General features: G+C 46.8%; 1 protein-coding gene across 1 annotated transcript in view; it reads left to right on the top strand.

Annotated features, from left to right (window-relative positions):
- The first annotated feature begins 2,045 nt into the window (after positions 1 to 2,045).
- Positions 2,046 to 24,177, top strand: part of LOC119179238 (organic cation transporter protein) — a 31,293-nt gene continuing 9,161 nt past the window's right edge. Inside the window, exons 1-5 of the mRNA XM_075869114.1 lie at positions 2,046 to 3,043; positions 9,140 to 9,240; positions 9,766 to 9,920; positions 19,594 to 19,762; positions 21,300 to 21,447. Of these exons, the coding sequence (XP_075725229.1) occupies positions 2,672 to 3,043; positions 9,140 to 9,240; positions 9,766 to 9,920; positions 19,594 to 19,762; positions 21,300 to 21,447 (945 nt within the window). The 5' untranslated portion in view covers positions 2,046 to 2,671. The remainder of the gene's footprint in view (positions 3,044 to 9,139; positions 9,241 to 9,765; positions 9,921 to 19,593; positions 19,763 to 21,299; positions 21,448 to 24,177) is intronic.

A 24,177-nucleotide genomic window follows, 5' to 3' on the forward strand; every position in this document is an offset into this window, starting at 1 on the left:
GGAAACAGTATGCCGTTCGGTGCACACTGGAAAGTTTCAAGGAATCCATTTTTGCTGATGAAGGAGAAAAGTAACGATCATAGCGATAGCGGGTGAAACGAACCACCTTCCTTTGTACCGATTCAAGTACGTTGACATCGTACGTTTTGTACGGGTTCGAAATTCATGCAGCGTATTCTAGTGTGGGGCGTATAAGCGTTTTATGCCACAATAACTTAGTGTGTTTCGGAAATTCAGACACGTATTAGAGTGTTTTAATTCCTCGGTCATCCAGCTAAATGCTCCAAATTGCGTATTTCTTGAAGCAATGCGACCACTGACGACTGAAAGTTCGAAAGTGTTACCGTGGTCATCCCATATTGCTTTTCAAATCAAGGTTATGGAACCGTCAGGCATGCGTGCAACGCGCAGTACAATCTCATCAAAAGCAGAAAGAGCAGCCTTTCATAGCCTTATATAAACGCTTTTGGGTAACTTCCACAAAAAGATTTTGCCCCACCGCGGTGGTCTAGTGGCTAAGGTACTCGGCTGCTGACCCGCAGGTCGCGGGTTCAAATCCCGGCTGCGGCGGCTGGATTTCCGATGCAGGCGGAAATCTTGTAGGCCCGTGTGCTCAGATTTGGGTGCACGTTAAAGAACCCCAGGTGGTCGAAATTTCCGGAGCCCTCCACTACGGCGTCTCTCATAATCATATGGTGGTTTTGGGACGTTAAACCCCACAAATTGATCAATCAAACCACAAAAAGATTTGTACGGTGCCCACTACGCCAATAATTATCATAGTTTTTGCGGTATTGCAGGGAGGCATGTGCTACACGATTCTTCCTCATTCTTTGGAGAACAAAGTACCCGTTACGAACTTGCAAGAAGTTTCGTGCAATCCTGTTGATGCTGAGGGTGACCACAGAGAAGAATTATTCCTGAACCTTGTATTGGTTTGGACAATCGAAAGTCCACGTGTTACGCAATTTACACTGTGTGACGTCTTGTTGTTTATTAGCTGCTCTAAAACGCTTTGTTACTCATATTAACACGATTGTTTTCCCGATTTCAAGCCTGCCTAGTGAAGGCTTGCAAGGGAGATTTAAGCACCAGCGAGTCTCGGGGGTTCAATACCGTGCTGGCGCGCTGGGAATTCGGCTTATAATCCCATTGTTTTATTTGTGTTTTTATTCTCTTTGTTGTTGTTTTTTATTTTGCGTGATAGTCGTTACAGACGCCGGCGGCGGCGGACAACTATGGCGCATGTGATTCTTGTAATCTTCTAACTGCTTTCACTGTAAAAAAAGATTGAGTGTGCATGGAAAATGAACCGGAATGCACGCAGATTTGATTAGGTAATCGGATCGGGTGGTGCCTGCTTAGTAATGAAGCTTATATCTTCTGTACCTCTGGAAGCGCATATATAATAATAATTTCTGAGATTTAACATGATAACGTGAGATGCTGTAACGGATGGCTGCGGATATTTAGGCATCCTGGAAACCTTCAACGTGTACCTAAATTCGAGCACTGGGGGCTGAAGGGAAGCACCTATATAAGGCAAGTCCAACGCGTCCAGCTATTTCTGGTATAAAAGCATATCTAAATTCTTGGAAAAGATAACGGGGGATCGGCGGGTTGGATTCCAGCCAACTAGGTTTGAAGATGAGCTGTGGACTGAATCCAGGTCGGAGAGATAGCTCTTGCAGATACCTCTCGAGGTTACGGAATGACTTCTCGTCTCCATCGGCGAATCTCGGTTCTCCAAAATACCGGAAGAGCAGGTGACAGTGATACGTCATAAAAGAACAAGGAGGCTATTGTCGACAGCGCACTATAGCGTTGAAAAAGACAGCGGTTTACGACGGGATCGAGATAAGGCACTAAATGGCATAAACGTCATATACTATACAGCGGACGCCATGTGGGAGTAAGCGAGATATCTTACACTGAGCGACAAGCAGCACTCAACAATTTCTCTGATTTACGGAGACACTTGACTAAGGTTTTTTTTTCGGCAGTGTGACCATGAACGCACGAGTCTTCGAGATACGAATCTCTTGGAGAGTTGTATTAAGAAAATCTTGTTGCATTATAAATGTGACGTCACGACGTATCGAGATGATAATTTGAGATTTGCACAATGACAAGTCATAAATAGGGTCAAGTGCTTCAAGGAAGCCACTGTACGTTTTAGGTACCTGACACACATTTGGGGCGTATCATCGCCAGGCCAACCATGCGAAAACCTTATTTGTGAACTCAGACTTTTCCTGACGTTTAGGTGCGCTGGGACTGTGGTTTGATAGAACGTCTGATCACTGGAGACGGATCTACTAAGTTGTGAGTTTTTTATCGAAGTGGTGACGAGAAGCTGCCCTGATGAAGTGCTGAGGACGACGACCTTGTTTGGAGAGGAAGTTTTTTTTCAGATAGCTCGGATCCAACCTCGCTCACTCTCCAACTTGTGTGCCCTTTCTGCAGTGAAAAAAAAACGTCGCTAAGGAGTTGTGGGTGCCCAGGACTGTGTACGCCCATATCAACCAGATAAGTTCTTTGAACACGTGATGAACTGTGAAAGGTGAAAACGGTACATCTTGTACAAGTTAACTAAGTCGACTTATACGGTGTCAGAACCGACAGGAAAAATCTGACAGACAAATGTTTCTCGTCAAAACAGGTTATAAGTATGGATGTCACTAGTGTCATCAAAGACTACGGCAAGTTTCAGCGGAACGTGTACCTCTTCTGTCTCTTCAGGGGGATTCCGAATGGTCTGCATCTCCCTCTGTACAATTTCTTCCTGCCTACAGTAGAATACTGGTGCGCAAGACCTAAGAGCTTTGCCGGGAACCTGACGTCATACCAGTGGAAGGCCATGCTGGTGCCAGGGCCAGAGTCGACCATCGATGGCGATTCCCTAGCATTCGGTAGCGGTCGTTGCTGGACGTCCGAGTTAGAGACGTCTGGCGATGGCACACTAACTTTCGGCAACGCCACAGTTCGCTGCGACCGATGGGAGTATGGATCGAGCTTCTACCGTGGTTCGATGGTGCAAGAAGTGAGTATTTGAATTTATCAAAGTGAAGACCTTAGGAGCCTCATCAAGCGAGAAACGTGACCATCGGCGGCGTCGTGATGAATGTCATCATGACGTCAAAAATCACCAAAATTTGTGACCTCATAATGCAATTGTCTCTGGCATAAGCTATATGCAGTGGTGACGTCATCTTTATCGCATAAAGGGACGTTGCGTGATCACAACATTACCGCTTTGTTGAAAGGTGGACAGAACATTCAGGCAGTGCAGACAGCTATCCATGTCTCCGATCCTACTGACCATCGTAGACTACGCTTGATGCAGAAAGCTATCGAAGGAGGGAGGGGTGGGTGGCTCGAAGCAATTAATTTCCTAACTAATTTTACAGGGCCTAAGTGGCTCTGTAAAATTTCTGTTTGAAACAATTACCAATATCACTGGTAGTCTACTGCAGATGGCGCGCAGTGACGTCTCTGAAACTGCACTTAAGGGTGCTACATTAGATGTGCTCCTTAGAAATGATACATCTTTAAGCCAAGCTATGTCGTCAATGTCCCCACTGGTCAGCTCTAATCGGCCCAGAGAGCGGCTATGGTCTTTGTGATTGGCCTAAAATATAACCATTATAAAATTTAAAATATGATGGAATTTCACAGTGCCCAGAATGCTACCTCATTTAGAGAACCAGCACGGCGGCGTGCCAAGTTTAGGATATCAGGCCGATGTTATCTGTGCGCAGTGGCTTTTGTTATTTGAAGTAGAGTCCAAAAAAGTTCCTGCTGCGTCATCATCACATTATGTCATGATACTCCCTTCATAACTCACGGCCCTCAGTCCCCAGCAGCTGCGAAGCAACTGACCACGGCGGCGGTCAGATCTGCAACGCAGAAGAGGGTGCTAAGAATCTCTGGATCCGGACAGGCCGCCATTGGAACCTGAACTTGGCAACATTTAACGCTAGAACCCTATCTAGTGCGGGAAGTCTAGCTGTACTATTCGAGGAGCTAGAGGGTGTTAAACGGGATATAATAGGGCTCAGTGAGGTTAGGAGGACAGATGAGGCCTATACTGTGCTACAGAATGGGCACGTCCTTTGCTATCGGGACTTGGCAGACAGAAGAGAACTGGGAGTGGGGTTCCTAATTCACAGAAACATAGCTGGCAACATAGAGGAATACTATAGCATTAATGAAAGGGTGGTATGTATTGTAATTAAACTGAATAAAAGATACAAGATGAAGGTAGTACAGGCTTACGCGCCGACATCCAGCCATGATGACGCTTCAGTTGAAAGCTTCTATGAAGACGTGGAATCGGCAATGAGTAACGTAAAAACACAGTATACTATACTGATGGGCGACTTTAATGCAAAGGTAGGGAAGAAGCAGGCTGGAGACCAGGCAGTAGGAGATTATGGCATCGGCACTAGAAACGCCAGAGGAGAGCTACTAGTAGAATTCGCAGAACGGAATAATTTGCGGATTTTGAATACCTTCTACCAAAAACGAGAAAACCGCAAAAGGACATGGAGGAGCCCTAATGGCGAAAATAAGAACGAAATAGACTTTGTAATGACTGCACACCCAGGAATCGTGAAGGATGTGGAAGTGGTTGGCAAGGTACGATGCAGTGACCATAGAATGGTATGGTCTCGAATTCGCCTAGACTTGAAGAAGGAATGACAGAAACTGATACTGAGAGGGAAACTGAGAGGGAAGCTGAGAGGGAAAGTACAGGAATTCAGAGTGTCGCTGCAGAACAGGTACTCGGCTCTTAGTGAGGAAACCAACCTTAGCGTAGATACAATGAATGATAATCTGACGAGTATCATTACGGAGTGTGCAGTGGAAGTTGGAGGCAGGCTAGTTAGACAAGACACTGGCAAGCTTTCCCAGGAAACGAAGAACCTAATTAAGAAGCGTCAAATCATGAAAGTCTCAAGTACAACAGACAAAATAGAAGTGGCAGAGCTTTCGAAGTTGATTAATAGGCGTAAGGTATGCGATGTAAGAAGGTATAATATGGAGAGAATTGAACACGCTCTGAAAAACGGAGGAAGCGTCAAAGCAGTGAAGAGGAAACTTGGTATAGGCAAAAGTCGGATGTATGCACTAAGGGACAAAGAAGGCAAAATACCTACCAATATGGATAGGATAGTTAAAATAGCGGAGGAGTTTTACAGAGATCTGTACAGTAGCCGAGACAACCACGACCTTAATACTATAAGAACTAGCAGTAACCCAGATGACACCCCACCAGTAATGATAGAAGAAGTCAGAAAAGCTTTGGAGAGCATGCAAAGAGGCAAAGCTGCTGGTGAGGATCAGGTAACATCAGACCTGCTGAAAGATGGAGGACAGATTGTGTTAGAAAAACTAGCCACCCTGTTTACGAGGTGTCTCCTGACGGGAAAGGTACCAGAGTCTTGGAAGAACGCTAACATCATCTTAATACATAAGAAAGGAGATGATAAGAACTTGAAGAATTACAGGCCGATCAGCTTGCTCTCTGTAGTATAAAAGCTGTTTGCAAAGGTAATTGCTAACAGAGTAAATAAAACATTAGAATTCAATCAACCAAAGGAACAAGCACGATTTAGAACAGGCTACTCAACAATTGACCACATTCATACTATCAATCAGGTAATAGATAAATGCTCAGAGTATAACCAACCACTATACATGGCCTTCATAGATTACGAGAAGGCGTTTGATTCAGTAGAAATATCAGCCGTCATGCAAACACTGCGGAATCAGGGCGTATATTAAGTATATATAAACATTCTGGAAGAAATCTACAGGGGATCAACTGCTACCATAGTGCTTCATAAAGAAAGCAACAGAATACCAATTAAGAAGGGTGTAAGGCAGGGGGACACAATCTCCCCAATGTTATTTACCGCGTGCTTACAGGAGGTTTTCAGAAGCCTAGAATGGGAACAGTTAGGGATAAGACTCAATGGAGAATACCTTAGTAACTTGCGCTTCGCCGATGACATTGCATTGCTGAGTAACTCAGGGGACGAATTGCAACTCATGATTACGGAGTTAGACAAGGAGAGCAGAAAGGTTGGCCTTAAAATTAATCTGCAGAAAACGAAAGTAATGTACAACAACCTCGGAAAGGAGCAGCGCTTCGAGATAGGTAATAGTGCACTTGAAGTTGTAAAAGACTATGTCTACTTAGGGCAGGTAATAACTGCAGAGCCTAACCACGAGATTGAAGTAACTAGAAGAATAAGAATGGGGTGGAGCACATTCGGCAAGCACTCTCAAATTATGACAGGTAGATTGCCACTATCCCTCAAGAGGAAGGTATATAACAGCTGTATCTTGCCGGTACTTAGCTACGGAGCAGAAACCTGGAGACTTACAAAGAGGGTTCAGCTTAAATTGAGGACGACGCAGCGAGCAATGCAAAGAAAAATGGTAGGTGTAACCTTAAGAGACAAGAAGAGAGCAGAGTGGATTAGGGGACAAACGGGGGTCAAGGATATCATAGTTGAAATAAAGAAGAGGAAATGGACATGGGCAGGGCATGTAGCGCGTAGACAGGATAACCGCTGGTCATTAAGGGTAACTAATTGGATTCCCAGAGAAGGGAAGCGGGTTAGGGGGAGACAGAAGGTTAGGTGAGCAGATGAGATTAAGAAGTTTGCGGGTATAAATTGGCAGCAGCAAGCACAGGACCGGGTTAACTGGCGGAACATGGGAGAGGCCTTTGTCCTGCAGTGGACGTAGTCAGGCTGATGATGATGATGACTCCCTTCATGTATTTGCAGTCGTCATGTTGGAATACATTCAGGGTCGTTGGTAGGGCTAGCGCCCAACGGGCAATAGCCCCCAAGCCAGTTCAGCCTTCATAAAACATCATACTGTGCTTTTAAGTCTTGAAACTCGGGATAAAATTATTAATCATGTCTAAGGCATCAAACTTTAAAGTGCAACGAAAACTGATCACACATGGCGCGCAGAAAATTTGGCCTCTTTGTTGAGTCGAACCAGAACTTGACAGGACAGGAAAGGGTGAAACATGAATCAAGGAGCACCAAAGCACGATATGATCAAGCATTATGAAATACAGAGGTGCACAACTTATACGTTGAATGCGATGTGTGTTACATATCTATTTCTTTTATACGCTACGAAAGAAGTTAGAAACTATATTTCGCTGGTCTACAAGAAGCGCAAAAGTTGCCCCTGATAACATGCTTCACAGAGAGAAAAAAGAAACGTGTACACTGTGGTTTTCTTGCACACAGCTGGAAACAAAAAATAAAGAAAACAAAGAAACGAACACGCACCAAACACCACACGCAAAAGTTAAGCGATCCGCTTGCGCAAGTGAGATTACTTGTCGCTTTTCACGATAAGATACGTCCTCGACGCGCGTTCATTCAAAACTTATCACTTTCCTGTCACGGATAGTTTCAGTCTGACGTAAAAGGGAGGCAGCGACTTCTGCACGCCACGCGCAAGCAGTTTTGTTTTCATCCTTCAAATTCGATGAGGGATATCTCACATTACGTTCAACTTTTGGGATTGATAAAAGAGGCATTTGCTATAAAGTGGTGCGTACTACAACTTTTTATTGTAAACATCTGCCCTTAAGTGTGATATTCAATGTCAATGAACCAGCTTTTATATATCAGTCACGTCAATGTCGCTTTAGTTGCGAAAAAATATTACTGCCCTGGCATAGAGTGCGTGTGACAGAGCTACATGAGCGCGACTAATATACAGTTTTTAACTCCAGAGAGTTAAAGAGCTTGTTTCGTAGAAATTATGCTGCCTACGTCGGTGTCTGCGCTGGCGTCGTTCGTTGTTAGCGAAAAATGACCACCTCGTTCGTGACCGAAGAATCTGGAAAGATGCAAATATAATAAATATTAAAAAATTTGGGGTCAGAACGAGAGTCAAACCTACGCCATCATCGTGGCCAGCAGCTGCTCTATCGAATGACCACGACATTGGTTGAAACTGCTTTTAAAAAATGCTATGTGAATGTAATGTCATGTAGTGTAAGGAGTCTCCTTAAGGCATCACATATTGTCTGGCAGAAGCGTAGAATCAGACCGGGTGTCAAAACTTGTGAACTGAGCAACGAATCAGTGTTTTAGAGGCCCAACCATACAATATGCTTGAAAATATTTGATCATCATCAGCGATAGAACGATACAAGAAAGTGAACACCTGTGCAGCTTGGCGTAGTGTCTGCTGACGCTTAGTCGGTGCTTCTCTGATTCGTTAAAAGGAGTAACTATGGCGAAGTGGGCACTTAACGTCTGTGCTCGCAGTAGGCATTCAACGATGCCAGTGTTACACGCACAGCAGTTCTTCAGTTTTTGACCGCATGGTTGAGGCATACACCGAAAACCGAAGCAGGCTAGCAGTTCAGGTAGTGATGCATATGAGTCCCGATTACGCTATCAAGATGTGCTCTTAAAAGCGAAGCTTAAGCATATTGAGTCTTCACCGAAAAAAAATGAGCTATTTGTAAGCATGCGTTCAAGAAGGAGGCTCAAATAGATGGTTTTAAAGTTGCAAGCGCTCTACCCCAAAAAACTTCCCGTCACCTCGTTTAACAGCTCCTCACATCGAAACTGAAAGCACATTCCTTGCAAGGGTAAGGAAAGTTTCTCGTTCATTTTCCACATAAAAGAAACGTTCGTGAAGTACAAGGGAAGCTTTTATAATTTTATGTTGCTCCAAGGAACATATATTCGAATATATATTGCCAAATAAGGGAACAAAACTTTAGAAAATCAGCGGGCTAATTTTCAAAGCTCTCGTTGTCCACCAATTGGATTGGATTGGATTCTATAAACTTTTATTTGGTCCTCCAAAACACAAATCACTGTGTTGTGGGCCGCTCCTACGCGGGGACTGAGATGCCAAGCTCTTCAGCTGCCTGGTGGGCTTGGTGGACAGCACAGAGCATAGATTACTTGGATACAGGTCAGGGTATACATGTTACTCAGGCACATCAGTGAACTAAACCGGATGTCATCAAGGGCCTGTGTTTGTAAACAGTGAAGAGGAATTTTTTTTACAACAGTAAATAGGCCGGCACGTTACTGCTTATAATCGGCTCTAAATTGGTGTTATTATAATGCAGTGGGATCTGGTGTGTGAGAAACTATGGACGAGAGGATTGTTTCACACAGCCGCCATGATCGGAATGCTTGCGGGCACGCTGGTTTCGTCCCTGGGAGACAGGTGCGTATAGACCAGAAATATGTCTCGGGCTCGACTCTGTACTAACACGAGGTTGCTAGTTTAATATCCTGCTTCAGTTCATTTATCGATCAATCGAGGAATGAATCGATCAATAAATCAATCAAATGGTTGGTCAGGTAACTAATGAAGGATTGGTTCAAGTGAATGAATTAATGCACGTGATAATGTATCATTGTATCAATAAAGCAATCTATTATTCGATCAATCAATCAATATGTCATTCGGTCCATTTAATTTGTGAATCAAGCATACATACGATCATTCAAACTGTTACCGACTCCTTCAAATAGACCAGTTGGGCATCGCTAATTGAGAATAAGCACTGTATGTAGTCCTTATGGCACACTTGTAAACGAACAGATATAAAGCAAGGTTTAGGAAAAGACCCATTCTGATTGCACGACTTGCGTAACATCGAGTAAGGTCCAGCCGGCGTAGGTGATACACAAAGTGGTGGTTAGTAATTGGCTGAAACCTGGTTCATCTTGTCTATCCTATACGCAGACTGGGCCGAAGACCGATGGTGATCGCGGGCTACGTTAGCAGCTTCGTCGGCAGCGTCTGCATGGCGGTGGCACCGTCGTTCGCGCTAGCCCTGCTTTGCAGAGCAATTTTGGGACTTGGATTAGGCCTGGCTATGACTTCCTCCTTTTGTCTCCGTGAGTCCTTACTTCACTTTTGGAGCGATTTTCGAGCTGAGATGCTCTTTCAGCGTAAGGTGGACAAGGCAAAAACAAACGGTTTTGTTAAATGGCAACCCAACGATTGCGATAGCAACAAATAGGTTAATGAAATAACGCTAGCATAAAACTTTTATGTATCTCATCTAACGGTACTCGCCCGTCGACAAAATGTTATTAAGGCGAATAAGGTCGCCCCAGAGTCAGAAGCCGTTTTCGTGCTGTCAGTTCTTTGACTGCGAAGTAGGCTTCGAGAACTAATCAAGTTTTTTCTGCTGTATCTTGGCGTCAGTCGAAAGGCTGTGCACGACCACGCCCTTCGACAAATGCAGCCCACTACGTTCCCTGTCTACGCTTGTGTTCCTTTAAAAAAATCGCAGTATATCCACGGAGTCACGGATGATCAGTCGGGCGAAGCTTCTAATGGTTTTTTCGGCAAACCATGAATCATCCACTGGCCGCATCTGTCTGTCTGTCCATCCGTCCGTCCGTCTGGAACGTCTGCCTGCCTGTCCGTCCGTCTGCGTGTCTGTCTGTCTGTCTGTCCATACGTCTGTATATGCGTTCATACGTCCATCCATCCATCTAGTGAACACTCCACGTACCACCACCTCGCTTCTTTTTATCATATACAAGTACTGCCACCCAGAGGACAATTCAAGGACTAAAACAAAAGGTAGCTACTACATACCAGAGACGCACGACCCACGCCTGAAGAATCTGATTTGATAGATATGTGGGGTTTAACGTCCCAAAACCACCATATGATTATGAGAGACGCCGCAGTGGAGGGCTCCGGAAATTTCGACCACCTGGGGTTCTTTAACGTGCACCCAAATCTGAGTACACGGGCCTACAACATTTTCGCCTCCATGAGAAATGCAGCCGCACAGCTGGGATTCGATCCCGCGACTTGCGGGTCAGCAATCGAGTACCTAAGCCACAAGGCCACCGTGGCGGGGCACGCCTTAAGGAGCTTCGTCCCTAACAATCAGCGTATATTGCGCCTCGTGGGAATCGGTTCCGTGCGATGCACCCGGTGATTAATTGTTTAAGCTGAATTTGTTTGTCTTTGAGGCAAGTGTTACGAGGTGGATCGACTCGTGCACTATTAGAGGGCGCATCGTTCATTTACTATCAACGTGTACTACACTGGTGTCTACTGGTGACAACACTTAGTATTGCTATGGTCAACGCTATGGTCTGACAACGCTATGGTCCAGCATGTCCTGAACACTCAGGGTAAAACAAATTCATCAGTAGTGTCGAAGCCAAATGCGCTTCAAGCAGTGGCGATCTGATCATCACATGTAACTTAGGTTACCGGACTGCCCTGGGTCAATCAACACCCTGATATAGCTTACTGAATCATATGAATAAAATGCATTTTAATTAAATTGTTATAAACGTACAGTCAGCACTAAAGCCACGAATGACGTTTACCCTGTTCGACGTCTCTATTGCAGGTTTTTATTATGGAAATTGATTGCTTTGTTCTAAAATAATATAGCGAGAACTGCAACTACAATTGAAGTTGCACTGACTTTAAGTGTCTTTTTTCATAGCGTATTTTTCATTAATAGTGTCTTTTTTCCAAAACATTGTAGTCGGCATGATTCTGCGGCTGAATGCTTGATTACCAAGTGAGACGCTGTGGTTTGATTCCTGCTGGCATCGCGATTGTCTTTCTTTTCAATTGTGGGGTTAACGCTGATGATGTCAATTTATCTAAACTTGAGTTACTGACGTGCTTGATTGACTGATATGTGGGCTTTAACGTCCCGAAACCGCCACATGGTTACGAACGCGCTTTTTCACCATCCCAGAGTGGATATGAATTGGCAACAACCAATGGCGCCTATCCGCGCATACCATAGTCTGTGGTATACGGGCCTGTGCCACAGGTGTCAAGAGGAAAGTGTTTGAGAACGTCACAAAGTGGCTGACTGGTATAGTTGGTAGTGCATACTTAAGGTTAACCGCGAGAAACGTTTTCTGTCCACTGTGTGTTATTTTCGCGCTGTTAACGTTAAATTAAACAAGGTACGCGACAGGATGTTCACGTTATTGATGTGATGACCAGACACTCATATTCCTGAACCACTCTTACCCTTCCATGGCAATTTCGGTCTACAAGAAGTTCATGAGGTGACGACGAGAGCTCGCAGACGTAGGTGGCTACGTAGGCACGTAGATTTAAACTTTCAAAGAGCATGAAGATTGTTAAGTAATCGTCCGCATTTATTATATGCGAAGCATTTCTTAGTGAACTTTGGCGTCTTTGAGCGTATCTATCTATCTATCTATCTATCTATCTATCTATCTATCTATCTATCTATCTATCTATCTATCTATCTATCTATCTATCTATCTACGACTTTTGGGTTTGCTAGTCGTTTCGATAACGGTATCTATATCAAAATTGGTATACCGTAACTTGACTGTATGACAAGCATAAGTGGATGGTAATAACATGAAAATCATGACATGTATGCCATGAATGTCATGATTTACATTTCACGGTCTTGCTACTCTTCAGGTGGTTTTGTTCACACGATATGTTGCAAAACAGGTGTGGTATGACATGACTGCACGGCCAATGCGTGAGACAGACCCTAACATGAAAATGATGACATTCGTGTCATGTAACAGCATGACTACATGCCACACTTATGATGCACTCATGGCCGTTTCGCTAGCTTCGCATATGCCAAATTTGGTGTTACGCGGCGTCAATAAATGACGAAGGCTTGTGACTGGTGCAAACATGATAATCATGACACGCGTGCCATGTAATAACATGACAACATACTACGCTCATAGCGCTCGCGGCTGTTTGGGTAGCTCAACATATGCCAAAGTTGGTATTACATGACGTTAATATACGACGAATGTAAATGACACCTCCCAACATCATAATCATGGCATGCGTGTTATGTAAATCTTGACTACATGCTACGCTCATGGCACGCTCGCGGCCGTTTCGCTAGCTCCACATGTACTAAATTGGGAGTCAGGTGACATGAATGGGTGACCTAGGTAAAAAAAGGCACAGCTTGCCGCAAAGGTGAAGCAATGAATGCGATAGCAACAATTTGAAAAGTCACGCACAGAATGGAAAGCAGATCGAAACGTGTCCCGTGTTTCTCGCGCACATATTACGCGCGAAACGTACTCACAAGTATGAATGCACGCGAATAAGCGTCTCATTTGTTACTTCACTGAGTCTGAAATGCGCGCGCTTTTCGCGAACGGAGACTGCAATGATTGCAGTGATGTTTGTGCGCCTACAGCAGAGTCGTTCCACGTAAAGCCCGAGGCCAGCCAAGGCGTACGATCCTTCCCTCCTCACCACCGTGAGATAAGGGCGTGCGAGGAGCGTAGCTCCCCTTCTCTAAGCCGGGCAAACTACGCGTATGGGATTAGAGCGGGCGCCGCTGCGTGATGTGGCGTCATACGCTCATTGCGCCATCTTTCTTGTAATGCCGAAAACACGGCAGCGGTAAGTGGTAGATATATATAGCTTGCTGTTTGACTGATAAAGAACGTTATCCGGGGTGGTATTGTTGATACTCTCAATTTTTTGAAAGCCAGGTTTAGCTTAGAGTATTTGTATACTCTTCACAAAACAAATTTAACCGCTGCACTTGTGAATGACCTTTTCCCCGAACCTGTTTATCGAAAGCCATATTCGCTTTTGCCTGGTCACGATGTATTATTTTGTGTACGTATAATGTGGATATCTCCTTCAGTGAAAACATTTTCCTTTAAATTGCACACTTCCACGCTGCCAGTAAAAACGTGGCTGAATAAAAAATCAGTATACGTACCCTGGACAGTGAATTGTAGACTCTGCAACTAACCTGAGACTATAGAGCATTGTTTTATTTAATTGTCGTGACGCTTTTTATTTTTCGGACATTCAAAAAAGAACAACAAGAAAAGAACTTCCAATCACATCTCATGGTATTAGGTTCCTCCCATTCAAAAAGAGTCCGACTGATAATACTCCTTATGACCTGTTTATGTTGTTGAGACTTTATTCACTATGGAAAAGTCGCATGATTGATAGGCACGCCATGCAACCACGGTCAACAAGTTCTGTCTTCCGAGAAGCAGCTGCTCAAGTGCGCAGTGTAGTTGAGACTTTTGGCCTCATTCCGGGGTGGCTTCCCGTTCTTGACGCTTGTGTGTGTTTGCCTGACTTCTGATCAAGTATGTTGTGTGTACTTACTCATGGTAATTTCATTCATTAAATAAAAAAAAATCCGCGGTGGCTCAGTTGCTAACGTCTTGCTTTCACTATGCAGAAGTCCTACGTTCGACTCCACGCGCCGAAGTGTTTTTTTTCCTCGATTTTTTTTCTTTCTTGCGTTTTTACATATATAGATACGTATACATATACGGTGCATGGCATCCACGCCGACGCCAGTAGCAAAATTCAGCCGAGAGTGTCCATATAATTGCTATCGCACACGTCCAAACAATGATATTCATGACGTGGAACTCAAGTAGGGCATAATTTATTTCTGCCTCGTAGCGTGCCGATTTTAAAGTGACATATCAACCTGTCTCATTTGTGCTTCGCATATTGTCGATTCCCACTGTAGGGGGGATCTGCCAATTTTTATGGGCGGGACATTTACTCAGCTTGTGGAGTAACCGATGGCCGGCCTCGCCAGCCGGTGATTTTTATCGTATTTTAAACGCGAATGCCCTTTTTAGTCGGGCTATACCAGGCATCCGGCGTTGTCCGCAGCGTCCGCTGGCCGGCAGGTGTTATCTCTCTGCTCTCACTCCCTCTCCCATAGTTAACAACTGTGGGCGCGTGCGCTTATCCTCAAGCCTAACTCTGTAGCATGTGGTGTGAGGGAGTGTAGGAGAGGGTAGATGCAATTCTTCGCTGCTCCTTCTCTCGCCATTCGCTCTTTCTTCTCTCTCCGCCTCACACTCCCATCCGCTCGCGTCTCTCTCTATCCGGAAAAGTGTGCTCGACATGCCGCTGTGAAACGCTGATGCCGAGCCGAGATGGTGGCGGTGGTAAAAAACATTTATTTCAGAAAAAGTCTACTAGAGAGTGCCGACTTGGCCCATCGGCGTGCTAGAGTGGCAAGACCCTATTCCGGGACGCCAGTGGAGCTGGAAGCTGCCCGTGCGCGCTCCACCAAGGAGCGTTGTGCAGCCAAGGTAGAGCAGCCGAGCAGGTGCTCCTCCCAAGCTTCTCTAGTTGGGATAGGAAAAGGGGGTGAGAAAGGGACGGGATTAACTGGGCACGATGCTACGACGTGATATGTGTCGGCGAGGACATGACAGGTCGAGCAGGTGCCATTTATTTCCGGCGAAAAAGTGCCTGGCGACCGCCGGACTGATAAAGGTGTTTGTCTGCAGGCGGCGTAGCAGTCGTTCGTCCGCTTTCTCCAAACCGCGTGCGGGGTCCGGGTAGAGGCGGCGCGAAGCCCGGTAATAAGCCAAAATTTCGCGAAAGCGCGTCAGGTTGGTATTGCCAGATTCCGTCTCGGGACATGGAGGGGCAACGGCCCGGACAGGAGAAGCGCGGGCAGTGGCATTTGCCGCCTCGTTGCCGGGCAGGCCCGAGTGGCCTGGGGTCCAGACTATACGAATGGGATGAGGGTTAAAGCGCCAAGAGGCTGCCTGTAGTAGGCTAGCCGCCAGCGGGGCAATGGAACCCTGAAGGTACTGAGAACAGGCCGAGCGCGAGTCCATCAGGATGGTGCGTGAGGCAGGGTGAGAGGCGGCCAAAGCTATGGCAACCTCTTCAGCGTGCGTTACTGTGTCTGCTCGAAAGGAGAGGCCATCGACGTGTTTGCCCTCTGTAATCACGGCATCCGTGAAGTGACCCGAGGCGGAGGGACCCGAGACGTCCACGTAGAAAACACCAGGACGATCGGAGTGTCGCGTATGAAGGGCCGCGGCGCGTGCTAGTCTACGGCCAGGATGGAGGTCGGGGTTCATATTACGGGGTAGAGGTTCCACCCATAGCTTTTGACGCCAGAGCTCTGGTACCGGCTGCAGAGGGTCTTGGTCAGATATCGGGTTAAGTCCAAGTCTGTGTAGAAGACGGCGCCCTGAAGGCGTCTGTGACAGTCGATTGATTTGGTTAACGCGATGAGCTTCGCGCATCTCTGCAAAGATGTTGTGTACCCCCAGAGCCGCGAATCGGCTGTTGGAAGTTGCAATAGGTAGGTCCAGAGCGCGTTTGTATACTGAACGAAGAAGGACGTCCAGCTGGTGCTCGTGTCGACGACGCAGGCGAAGGTAAGGCAAGGCGTAGAGGACGCGACTGGTCACAAACGCGTGGGCCAATCGGAGGGACTGAGACCCGCGGAGGCCGCCGCGCTTGGTAGAAACTCGCCGTATCATGCGGCTCACCTGTTCGCTGGTGCGTCTGAGGCCTGCTATTGTGCCCTTTGGATCCAAGGACGATGTGAGGTGAAGGCCAAGAACCCGAATATTTTGTACTGACGGTACGGGCCCGGACGGAAGAAAAATTTGAGGCGGTGGTAGCGGAGAGACTGAAAGAAGAGCCGATTTAGCTGGAGAGCACTCCAGGCCGCATGAACCTGCGTAGGTGTCCACCAGAAGGGCAGCCTTTTGCAGACGTTCTTCGATTTGCGCTAGGAGCCGGTGTTGGTCCAGATCGTGATATTGTCTGCATATAGTGCGTGTTGTATTCCCTCGACCTCGCTTAGAAGAGAGGGGAGGTTCATCATCGCCAGGTTAAAAAGCAGAGGAGACAGGACTGCCCCTTGAGGTGTACCCCGCGTGCCTAATAAGTACGGGCCGTGTTCGGTAGAATTAAGGCGAATGGAGGCGGTGCAATGTGATAGAAAGGCGCGAATGTAGATGAAAGTCTTCTGCCCGCAGTTTGTGGTAGACAGGTTAGTGAGTATAGTGCTGTGTTTGACGTTGTCGAACGCCCCGCGGAGATCAAGAGCGAGCACGGCTTTATCGTTACGGCGCATAGTAGTCGGCTCTATGATATCGTGTTGAAGCTGGAGCAAGACGTCCTGCGCCGACAGATGCGGGCGAAAGCCAAACATTGTGTCGGCAAAGTCCTCCTGGCCTCCAAGTAGGCGGAAAGGCGTTCGCGAACCATGGTTTCCATGAGTTTGCCTGCGCAAGACGTGAGATGGGTCTCAGTGCCTCAATACTACCAGACTTTGCCGATTTGGGAATGAATGTCACGACCGATGTGGTCCATTCCGTTGGAAGCGGAGAGCCGTCCCATATCGAATTTATAAGGTGGAGTAGCGAGAGGTGTGCTTTGTCGAGAAGATTTGCCAGGAGCGATACTGTGATTCCGTCGCGTCCAGGGGCCGTGCCCCATCGCCTTTTCGTGAGTGCAAATCGTAAATCAGAAAGCGTGTATGGGGCGTCGAGGTTGGTGTTAGGGGCGCCGGAATACCTATATGCTGGGCCTGCGGGATCAATTGTGCGGCAGTTGTAGCGGTCACAAAGTTGTCGTGCGAGTTCATCCGTAGTGCCCTGAAAGGCATGCAGAACACAGTGGAGCTGGCGTTGCGTTTCTGCCCTGGTGGTGGAGGGATCGAGAAGGCTTCTAAAGAGTCGCCACGCACTCTTAGAGCTCATCTGGTTTGCAGCCTTCGAACAGGTGTCTGCCCAGTTAGCATCGGAAAGTTGTGCGGAGTATGGGGCCGCCTCTGCAGTGCGCGCCTCAATGCGAGCGCGAAGTTTCCGATTACGTTTGTTGCGTTTCCAGCGTCTTATGAGCCCGCGGCGAGCGTGCCAAAGATGTAGGAGGTGTGGATCGATTGCAGGAGTCAAATTAGAAATTGCAAGGGTGCGAGTGTTCGCTTGTTTCATATGGAGAGCGTATGATGCCCACGCTGCATATTCGGTCGAGGAGAGGCCGGCGGGGAATGGTTACATTCTGAACTGAGTCCAATCGGTGAGACGGGCTTGGCCCCAGTGTTGGCGCATTTTCTGCCGCGGTGTGAACGAAATGCGGAGTAAAAAGTGATCGCTGCCTAAGGTTTTGCCTAAATTTTCCCATGTAGCATCGCGGATGTGACGGGTGAGGGAGAGGTCGGGGCATGTGTCTCGCGTGACCGAGTTGCCGGAACGTGTGGGTTGTGCCGGATCGGTAAGAAACGTCAAGCTCAGTGAGGAAATGAGCTCCTTGAGCTCTCTGCCCCGGGCCTTCTCGTAGTGGTAACCCCAGTGAGGGCTGGGGGCATTAAAGTCCCCGACAATCACCAGTGGTTGTCGGGCCGCTATACGCAGCGCCCGATGGAAGAGATTCGCAAACGAAGCCCTCACAAGGCGAGGGGGACAGTACACGTTTAAGATATGTATTGATGGTTGGCCCCTCCGCTGAGACAGCACTGATATCATGCAGTAGTCGTAAGGAAGATCCAGATCGAGGTCAATCTGTATCGCCGTGTAAGCTTTATGCACGAGGAGGCATGTGGTGGTGCCGCCTACATAGGAGCAGTATCCAGAAAGGGATGGAGCAGGGCGAGATTCTTGGAGCGCCAAGACGGCCGGCTGAGAGCCAAGTGAGCTGAGGAAAAGGGAAAGATGTGGACGCTTTCGCCTGTTCCCGAAGCCTCCAGGGTTTCACTGTATGATCTTGAATTTAGACGCAATGTTTGAAGAGGACGTACGATTGGTAGCCATCGTGACTGTCTTAAATTTTATATTTGGTCCTCCATGTCCCGCTCGGAATCCTCAGAGGCAGGGAGGGGCACGGAGGCCGGATTGTCCGACGGCGGGGTGGTGGTAGCCACCTTACGACGACGCCGTGGAGCTGTACCCTCACTGCTCACCGAGCAGGAGCGGGAACGCGGTGCCTTGGGTTGAAACTGGGTGATTGCCCAGGCTTGAATTGCCTGGGTAACCTCTACTACTATGCGTTGGACCGAGAAGCTGGTGAGGAGGTGATTAATCGAAGCTTCGACGCGCGTGAGGCGTTCCTCTACGCGCGGGGTGCGCTCTTCGCTAGGGAGAGTTTGGTTAGCGGGCAAGAGAACCTGAGGTGCCCCAGGAGCCTCAAGAGCTTCTGGAGTAGATGTGGCACCGGTTCCGAGTGCTGGAGTGCACATGGTTGCTTGAACCGGCGGTTTAATGGGAGCGGACTTAGCGCGAGGACTAAGCTTGGACGTAGCTGGTGTAGCCGCCTGGACAGAGGAGGCAATGCCGGATGGCCTTGCAGTACACTCTTGTTGGGGTTGAAGTCGCTTATTTAAGAGTTCGAGTTGTTTAGTTAAAAGAGAATTTTGCTTTTGAAGTGCCGCAACTTGCTGGCGAAGGGCCGCAAGTTCGGGATAAGGAGGATCGACAGAAGGGGGTGAGAGAGGCTTAGAAGCAGCTTTCCCTGCCCAACTGCTCACCTGAGGTACCGCCGCTGGGGCTTCGAGCGGTGGGAATGCTTAAGTGTTGGGAGCCGAGAAACGCTGGCATCCCACTCTTCCATCTGTTCCCTCCTCATTCTCGACTATTGTTTGGCTGGGCACCTCTCAAGGCGATGGCAGAAGTCGATGAAAGCGAATGTCTGACGGCAATGGTACCAACTCTAAGCGCAAGAAATGCATTCGCATTTTTTCAGGATTCCCTTCGAGGAGGTGGGGGCACTTTTTCTCTCTCTCTCTTTCTTTGATTCCTCTTGCAGTGATGGAGGTGATCGGACCACAGAAGAGGACAACTACCGCCGTGGCGTTCAGTCTTGGCTTCACCTTGGGTGTCGTCTTGCTACCTGGGTTCGCTTGGTTTCTTCAAGAGTGGAGGACCTTGCAGGGCGTCATCAGCGTGCCCCTGCTCGCCTTCGTCATATGGGCATGGTGAGCTAACAAAGAGAGAGCAGGGAAGCTACACCCAAACTGTTGATTTATATGTATGCCCACTTCAGCGCGAGGTCATGAAAGCACGTTCTGATGATGCACAAGCAGTGAGCCGTCATGTAATCACGCAGCTGCGTCAGTTTGTAGAGCACTATAAACGTAATTCAAATGGTACCACGATCGCAAAATCAAAGGTATTGCGTGCATGGACACTGCTTTCGTGACTGAAGCCCATTAGGTTCTTCTCGTTTCTTGTGAGAGTTGTGAAAGCTCCGTCACGTCAAAATGACCGTGCGGAAAAAGAAGAAGAAACAAGAGGCAGCTGCGATGAAGACGAGAGAGCTCTGATTGAACTCCAGCCAGTGGATGGTGGCCGATATGAACAATCGAGAATAGATACCTGATGTTCCAGACTTCGATATGTACTCACATAAAAGTAACGGCAGCTGTTGGATGTTATATCATTGACGTTGCGTTTAATAAATGTCAGCCTGATTACTGAGCTTTCTGCGTCGTATTAGGCTGCACCAAGATCGAGTAACACTCTTGTTTTTCTTCCGAGCACTTCCGGTGAAGCGCATGCTTCCGGTTTTCTGAATATTCGGAAGAAGAATGTTTTCACTAATAGTTAAGACTGGTACAAAATTGGTGCTCGTGCAGTCTGTGCACATACGCTTTGCTAAAACAAGAGCGAATCAACCGTAAGCAGGATTCATAAAAGAGAAAATCATTGAATTATTAGAAGTAATCAAATCCTTAACTTAAAGAGCAGGTAGTTTTCTTGAAGCCAGTTGGGATCTTTAGAGCAAATACGAGGCAGATCTCACCCACGTGCATCTACCTACATGACCTCTGTCTGACACCCGCTGCAGCTGTGCGTGAAACACGTAGTTAATGTATAGGTCATGGCTATTGGGTGCTGACATGCAAGTTCTGTTACCTAAGTACTTCAGTTGGCTACATTACATTTCTTTCAAAAAAACTATAGTCTATTTAGGAATACTTCTACGCAAAAATTTTCGTCTGTCTCTGTGTCTATTCACCTGTGTGTCGCACGATTCAACCACTTCCTCAATGCCCGACAATCTTGATACGCTGGCAGCATTCATGCTTGTAAAGATTGTCAATCGATGAGCAAGTGTTACGCATATTTGAGGTAAACGTCAATAGGGAAGTTTTAGTGTGTTAGTTTATTTCTAAAATGCATATATACTTAAACCCAAATACCACAGTGATTAATACGCTGCGCTGGCAATGCCATGCTATGAACAAAAAAATGGGTGTGTCTTACGTTCCACTATAACGACACGGTGCTGCCACCTACCTACGGCTGTGTGTTCTAGGGAAACTTTCGTTTCTTGATATTACTGCCAGATGGCATCCATAACACACGCTGCGTTTACCAACCCATCTTCTTGCACATAACGTCAAATAAACTTTGTATTTACTGTCTCCCTCTCCAGACAGAAGACTTGCCTTTCGACAACCTTTCCCCGCGATGCACGCAGATAAACGGACAATTTTCGTTTCTTTGCAGGTATCTGCCCGAGTCTCCTCGATGGCTAATAGCCGTCGGAAAGATGTCAGCAGCTCGCAAGGTCATACTTAAAGCCTGCAGCGACAACAGGGTGCCAATTCATAACATCGACTCCGTATTAGAACAACTGAGAAATAAGATTTTGCAGGTAGGACCCGTTGATGACTTGGGTTTTTTGTGTAGGTGTGTTGCACTCTAGGCGCCTGGCTTGTCGTCCATCTACACGTCTCATGTGTTGTGATTACCCTCACAGTAAAGCATTCAGTACAGAACAACAGAGGACAAAGAAAGGCTCGCAGCCATCATTATCATTTATTTACCCTCAAAGGTAGTTTCATGGTATTATATATGAAAGGAGGGATACAAGATAACCAATAACAGCATGTCGATATAATACATGTCATTATAACAAAGGTCAGTAAAACAGGTTCCTTCATGCAAAGATAAAGAAACAGTCAAACGGTTTAAAAATACAGCTTGATTGATTTGTGGGGTTCAACGTCCCAAAACCACCATGTCATTATGAGAGACGCCGTAGTGGAGGGCTCCGGAAATTTTGACCAACTGGGGTTCTTTAGCGTGCACCCAAATCTGAGCACACGGGCCTACAACATTTCCGCCTCCATCGGAAATGCAGCCGCCGCAGCCGGGATTTGATCCCGCGATCTGTGGGTCGGCAGCTGAGCACCTTAGCTACTAGATCACCAGGTCGGGGAAAAATACAGCAGCACTACTTAGAATTCGAAGCGGCAAATATATTGACAATAAAGCAGCGACAAAAAAATGCTAAACTTCAATCCTCGAAACCAAGTTATAATAAATGAACAAGGTCTAAATTAAAGTAATTAACAGCAATAATGAAGGAATAGGTGAAAAAGTTATTTTAAATTCCTAAAACCGTTTCGGAAACATTTGGTTGACTTCAGTGGCGGGCAAGATAGGACGCCGCTACTTCAACAGGAGCGCGATTTACTCCTCCTACCGGCACTAGTGTAGTGTGCAATCAGTGCGCGCCGCTTGGCAACTATTGATAGAAAGTGTGTTGCTGGAAAGACCAAAAGAATTTTTTTTGCCCTCTGATCATGCACAATTTTCCGACGTCAATTCCGTGACAGACATACGTCACTCAAGTCTTCTTACACCCCGGCATGAAACACTGCGCCCTCCAGTGGTTCCCTCAGACCTACTTTTCCGTCTGACTATGCACAGTTTTTCGACATCATTTTCGTGACGGAAGTACGTCACTGGTTTCTTGGTCAACCCGGTGTAAAACACCGGGTTGACAAAGAGGCCCTCGCGGCCATGTCCATATTGGTCGCGAGGACCTCCACGAGAGAGGCCATCGCTGCGATCGTTTTGACGTCACAGATAGGGTAGTAGTTGTGGAATACGGCAGCATTGCTCAAATTAGACACGGGAGTGCCACCGGCAGCACCGATTCGTAGTTTGCTTGACCGTGTTATAAAATCTTACCGCTTCTTTAAGCACTGAGTTTCAAAACAAAGAGAAGCACGCATGGTGCCCTCAGCAAAAGCGCCGGAAATGCAGTGTTCTAACAGACAACACAACCCGGCATCATATGAATGACGTCATCACGTAGGTGGTGTGACGGTATGTCCTCGAGGGCAATACCTCTTAAAGCGCACTACTGGGTATGCGAACCCGAACACATAAAGTTTCTCACAAATACCTAGAGGGAAGTGTGGCGCCACCTTCTATGCGAATTTCTTGAGGGGCGATGTTGTAGCGCTGTGAATGATGGTATATGTATCTGCGAGGCGTGTCGGGGCTGGTGTTGAGCGAGGCTGCGGCTCAAAAGCGAATACGAATGCATAAATAAAAATTCTCTAAAAGAAAACCTATATAAGCGGATTTCAATCACGCATACTATATTCCAAAATAAAAATCCACTCACCTTGACAGCACAACCAAACGGCGAAGGAAAGAAACAGCCGGCATAAAAGTGGCAGAAATAACGCTCGCTTTGTCGTCTGCCTGCCAAATTTAGCAGCCGTTGGTTACTTTCTTAAGCTTCGTAAAATTGTACTTCAACGTATACAAGGTTTCAGTGTTAAACAAAACATAATTTTGTGCAACGACAAAAAATAAATACCTTATTACGAGCTCTTTTAGTAAGAAATCAATCATCTTAACGTGAAGCCAGGCGCGTCTTCGAGGTATACAAATCCGAGTCAAGTTCGAAGCTCACATATCCCGTCATTGCCTTGCATTTATCAGCTCACTAGCACCAGATTTTCCTCCAAGTACGGTTGCGAAAAACTTTATGCCTGAACCTGCTCGCTTCACAGCGTGTTTGTTGTCTCCACTACGGAGCGTCCATCGTTATTGCTGATGCCACTAGAAAGAAAGCGGCTAACAGCAGCTTCCCAAATGGTGTTTAGAGAAAGAGAGAGAGAAAGTAAACGTTTATTTTCGAAACAGTGCTCCCAGCAATGCCCAGTGTCACCCTGAGGTGGAAGGGCTCCTTAGTCCAGGAGTCCTCTGGCTTATACTGCTATCTTGGCCCTGGCGACAAGTTGTTGTTGGTCTTCCAGAACCTTGAGGGCGAGCTACGCCTCCCACGTTTCGGTCAAGTCTTCGTTCGTCCGTTTTGCTTCATTATCAGTCGTGTGTTGCTGCAGATTACGTCTGGAAATACACTGGCATGCAAGAAGCAAGTGTTCCAGGGTACCGGACACCCTGGTGTTTAGACAAAGTGGTGAATGCACGCACGCATTAATGTGTGTTTAGAAAAAGTGGTTTACGATTTAGAGCACTTGGTAATACAAGATGAAGAAGGAATAATTCAGCTTGGGATAGTCACGCTGCGAATTGTGTCGGGTGTATGGATGCACAGCCAGTTTAGGGACTTGCCAAT

This window comes from Rhipicephalus microplus, chromosome 7 (assembly GCF_043290135.1).
Source record: "Rhipicephalus microplus isolate Deutch F79 chromosome 7, USDA_Rmic, whole genome shotgun sequence".
In the NCBI taxonomy this organism is placed as follows: Eukaryota; Metazoa; Arthropoda; class Arachnida; order Ixodida; family Ixodidae; genus Rhipicephalus; species Rhipicephalus microplus.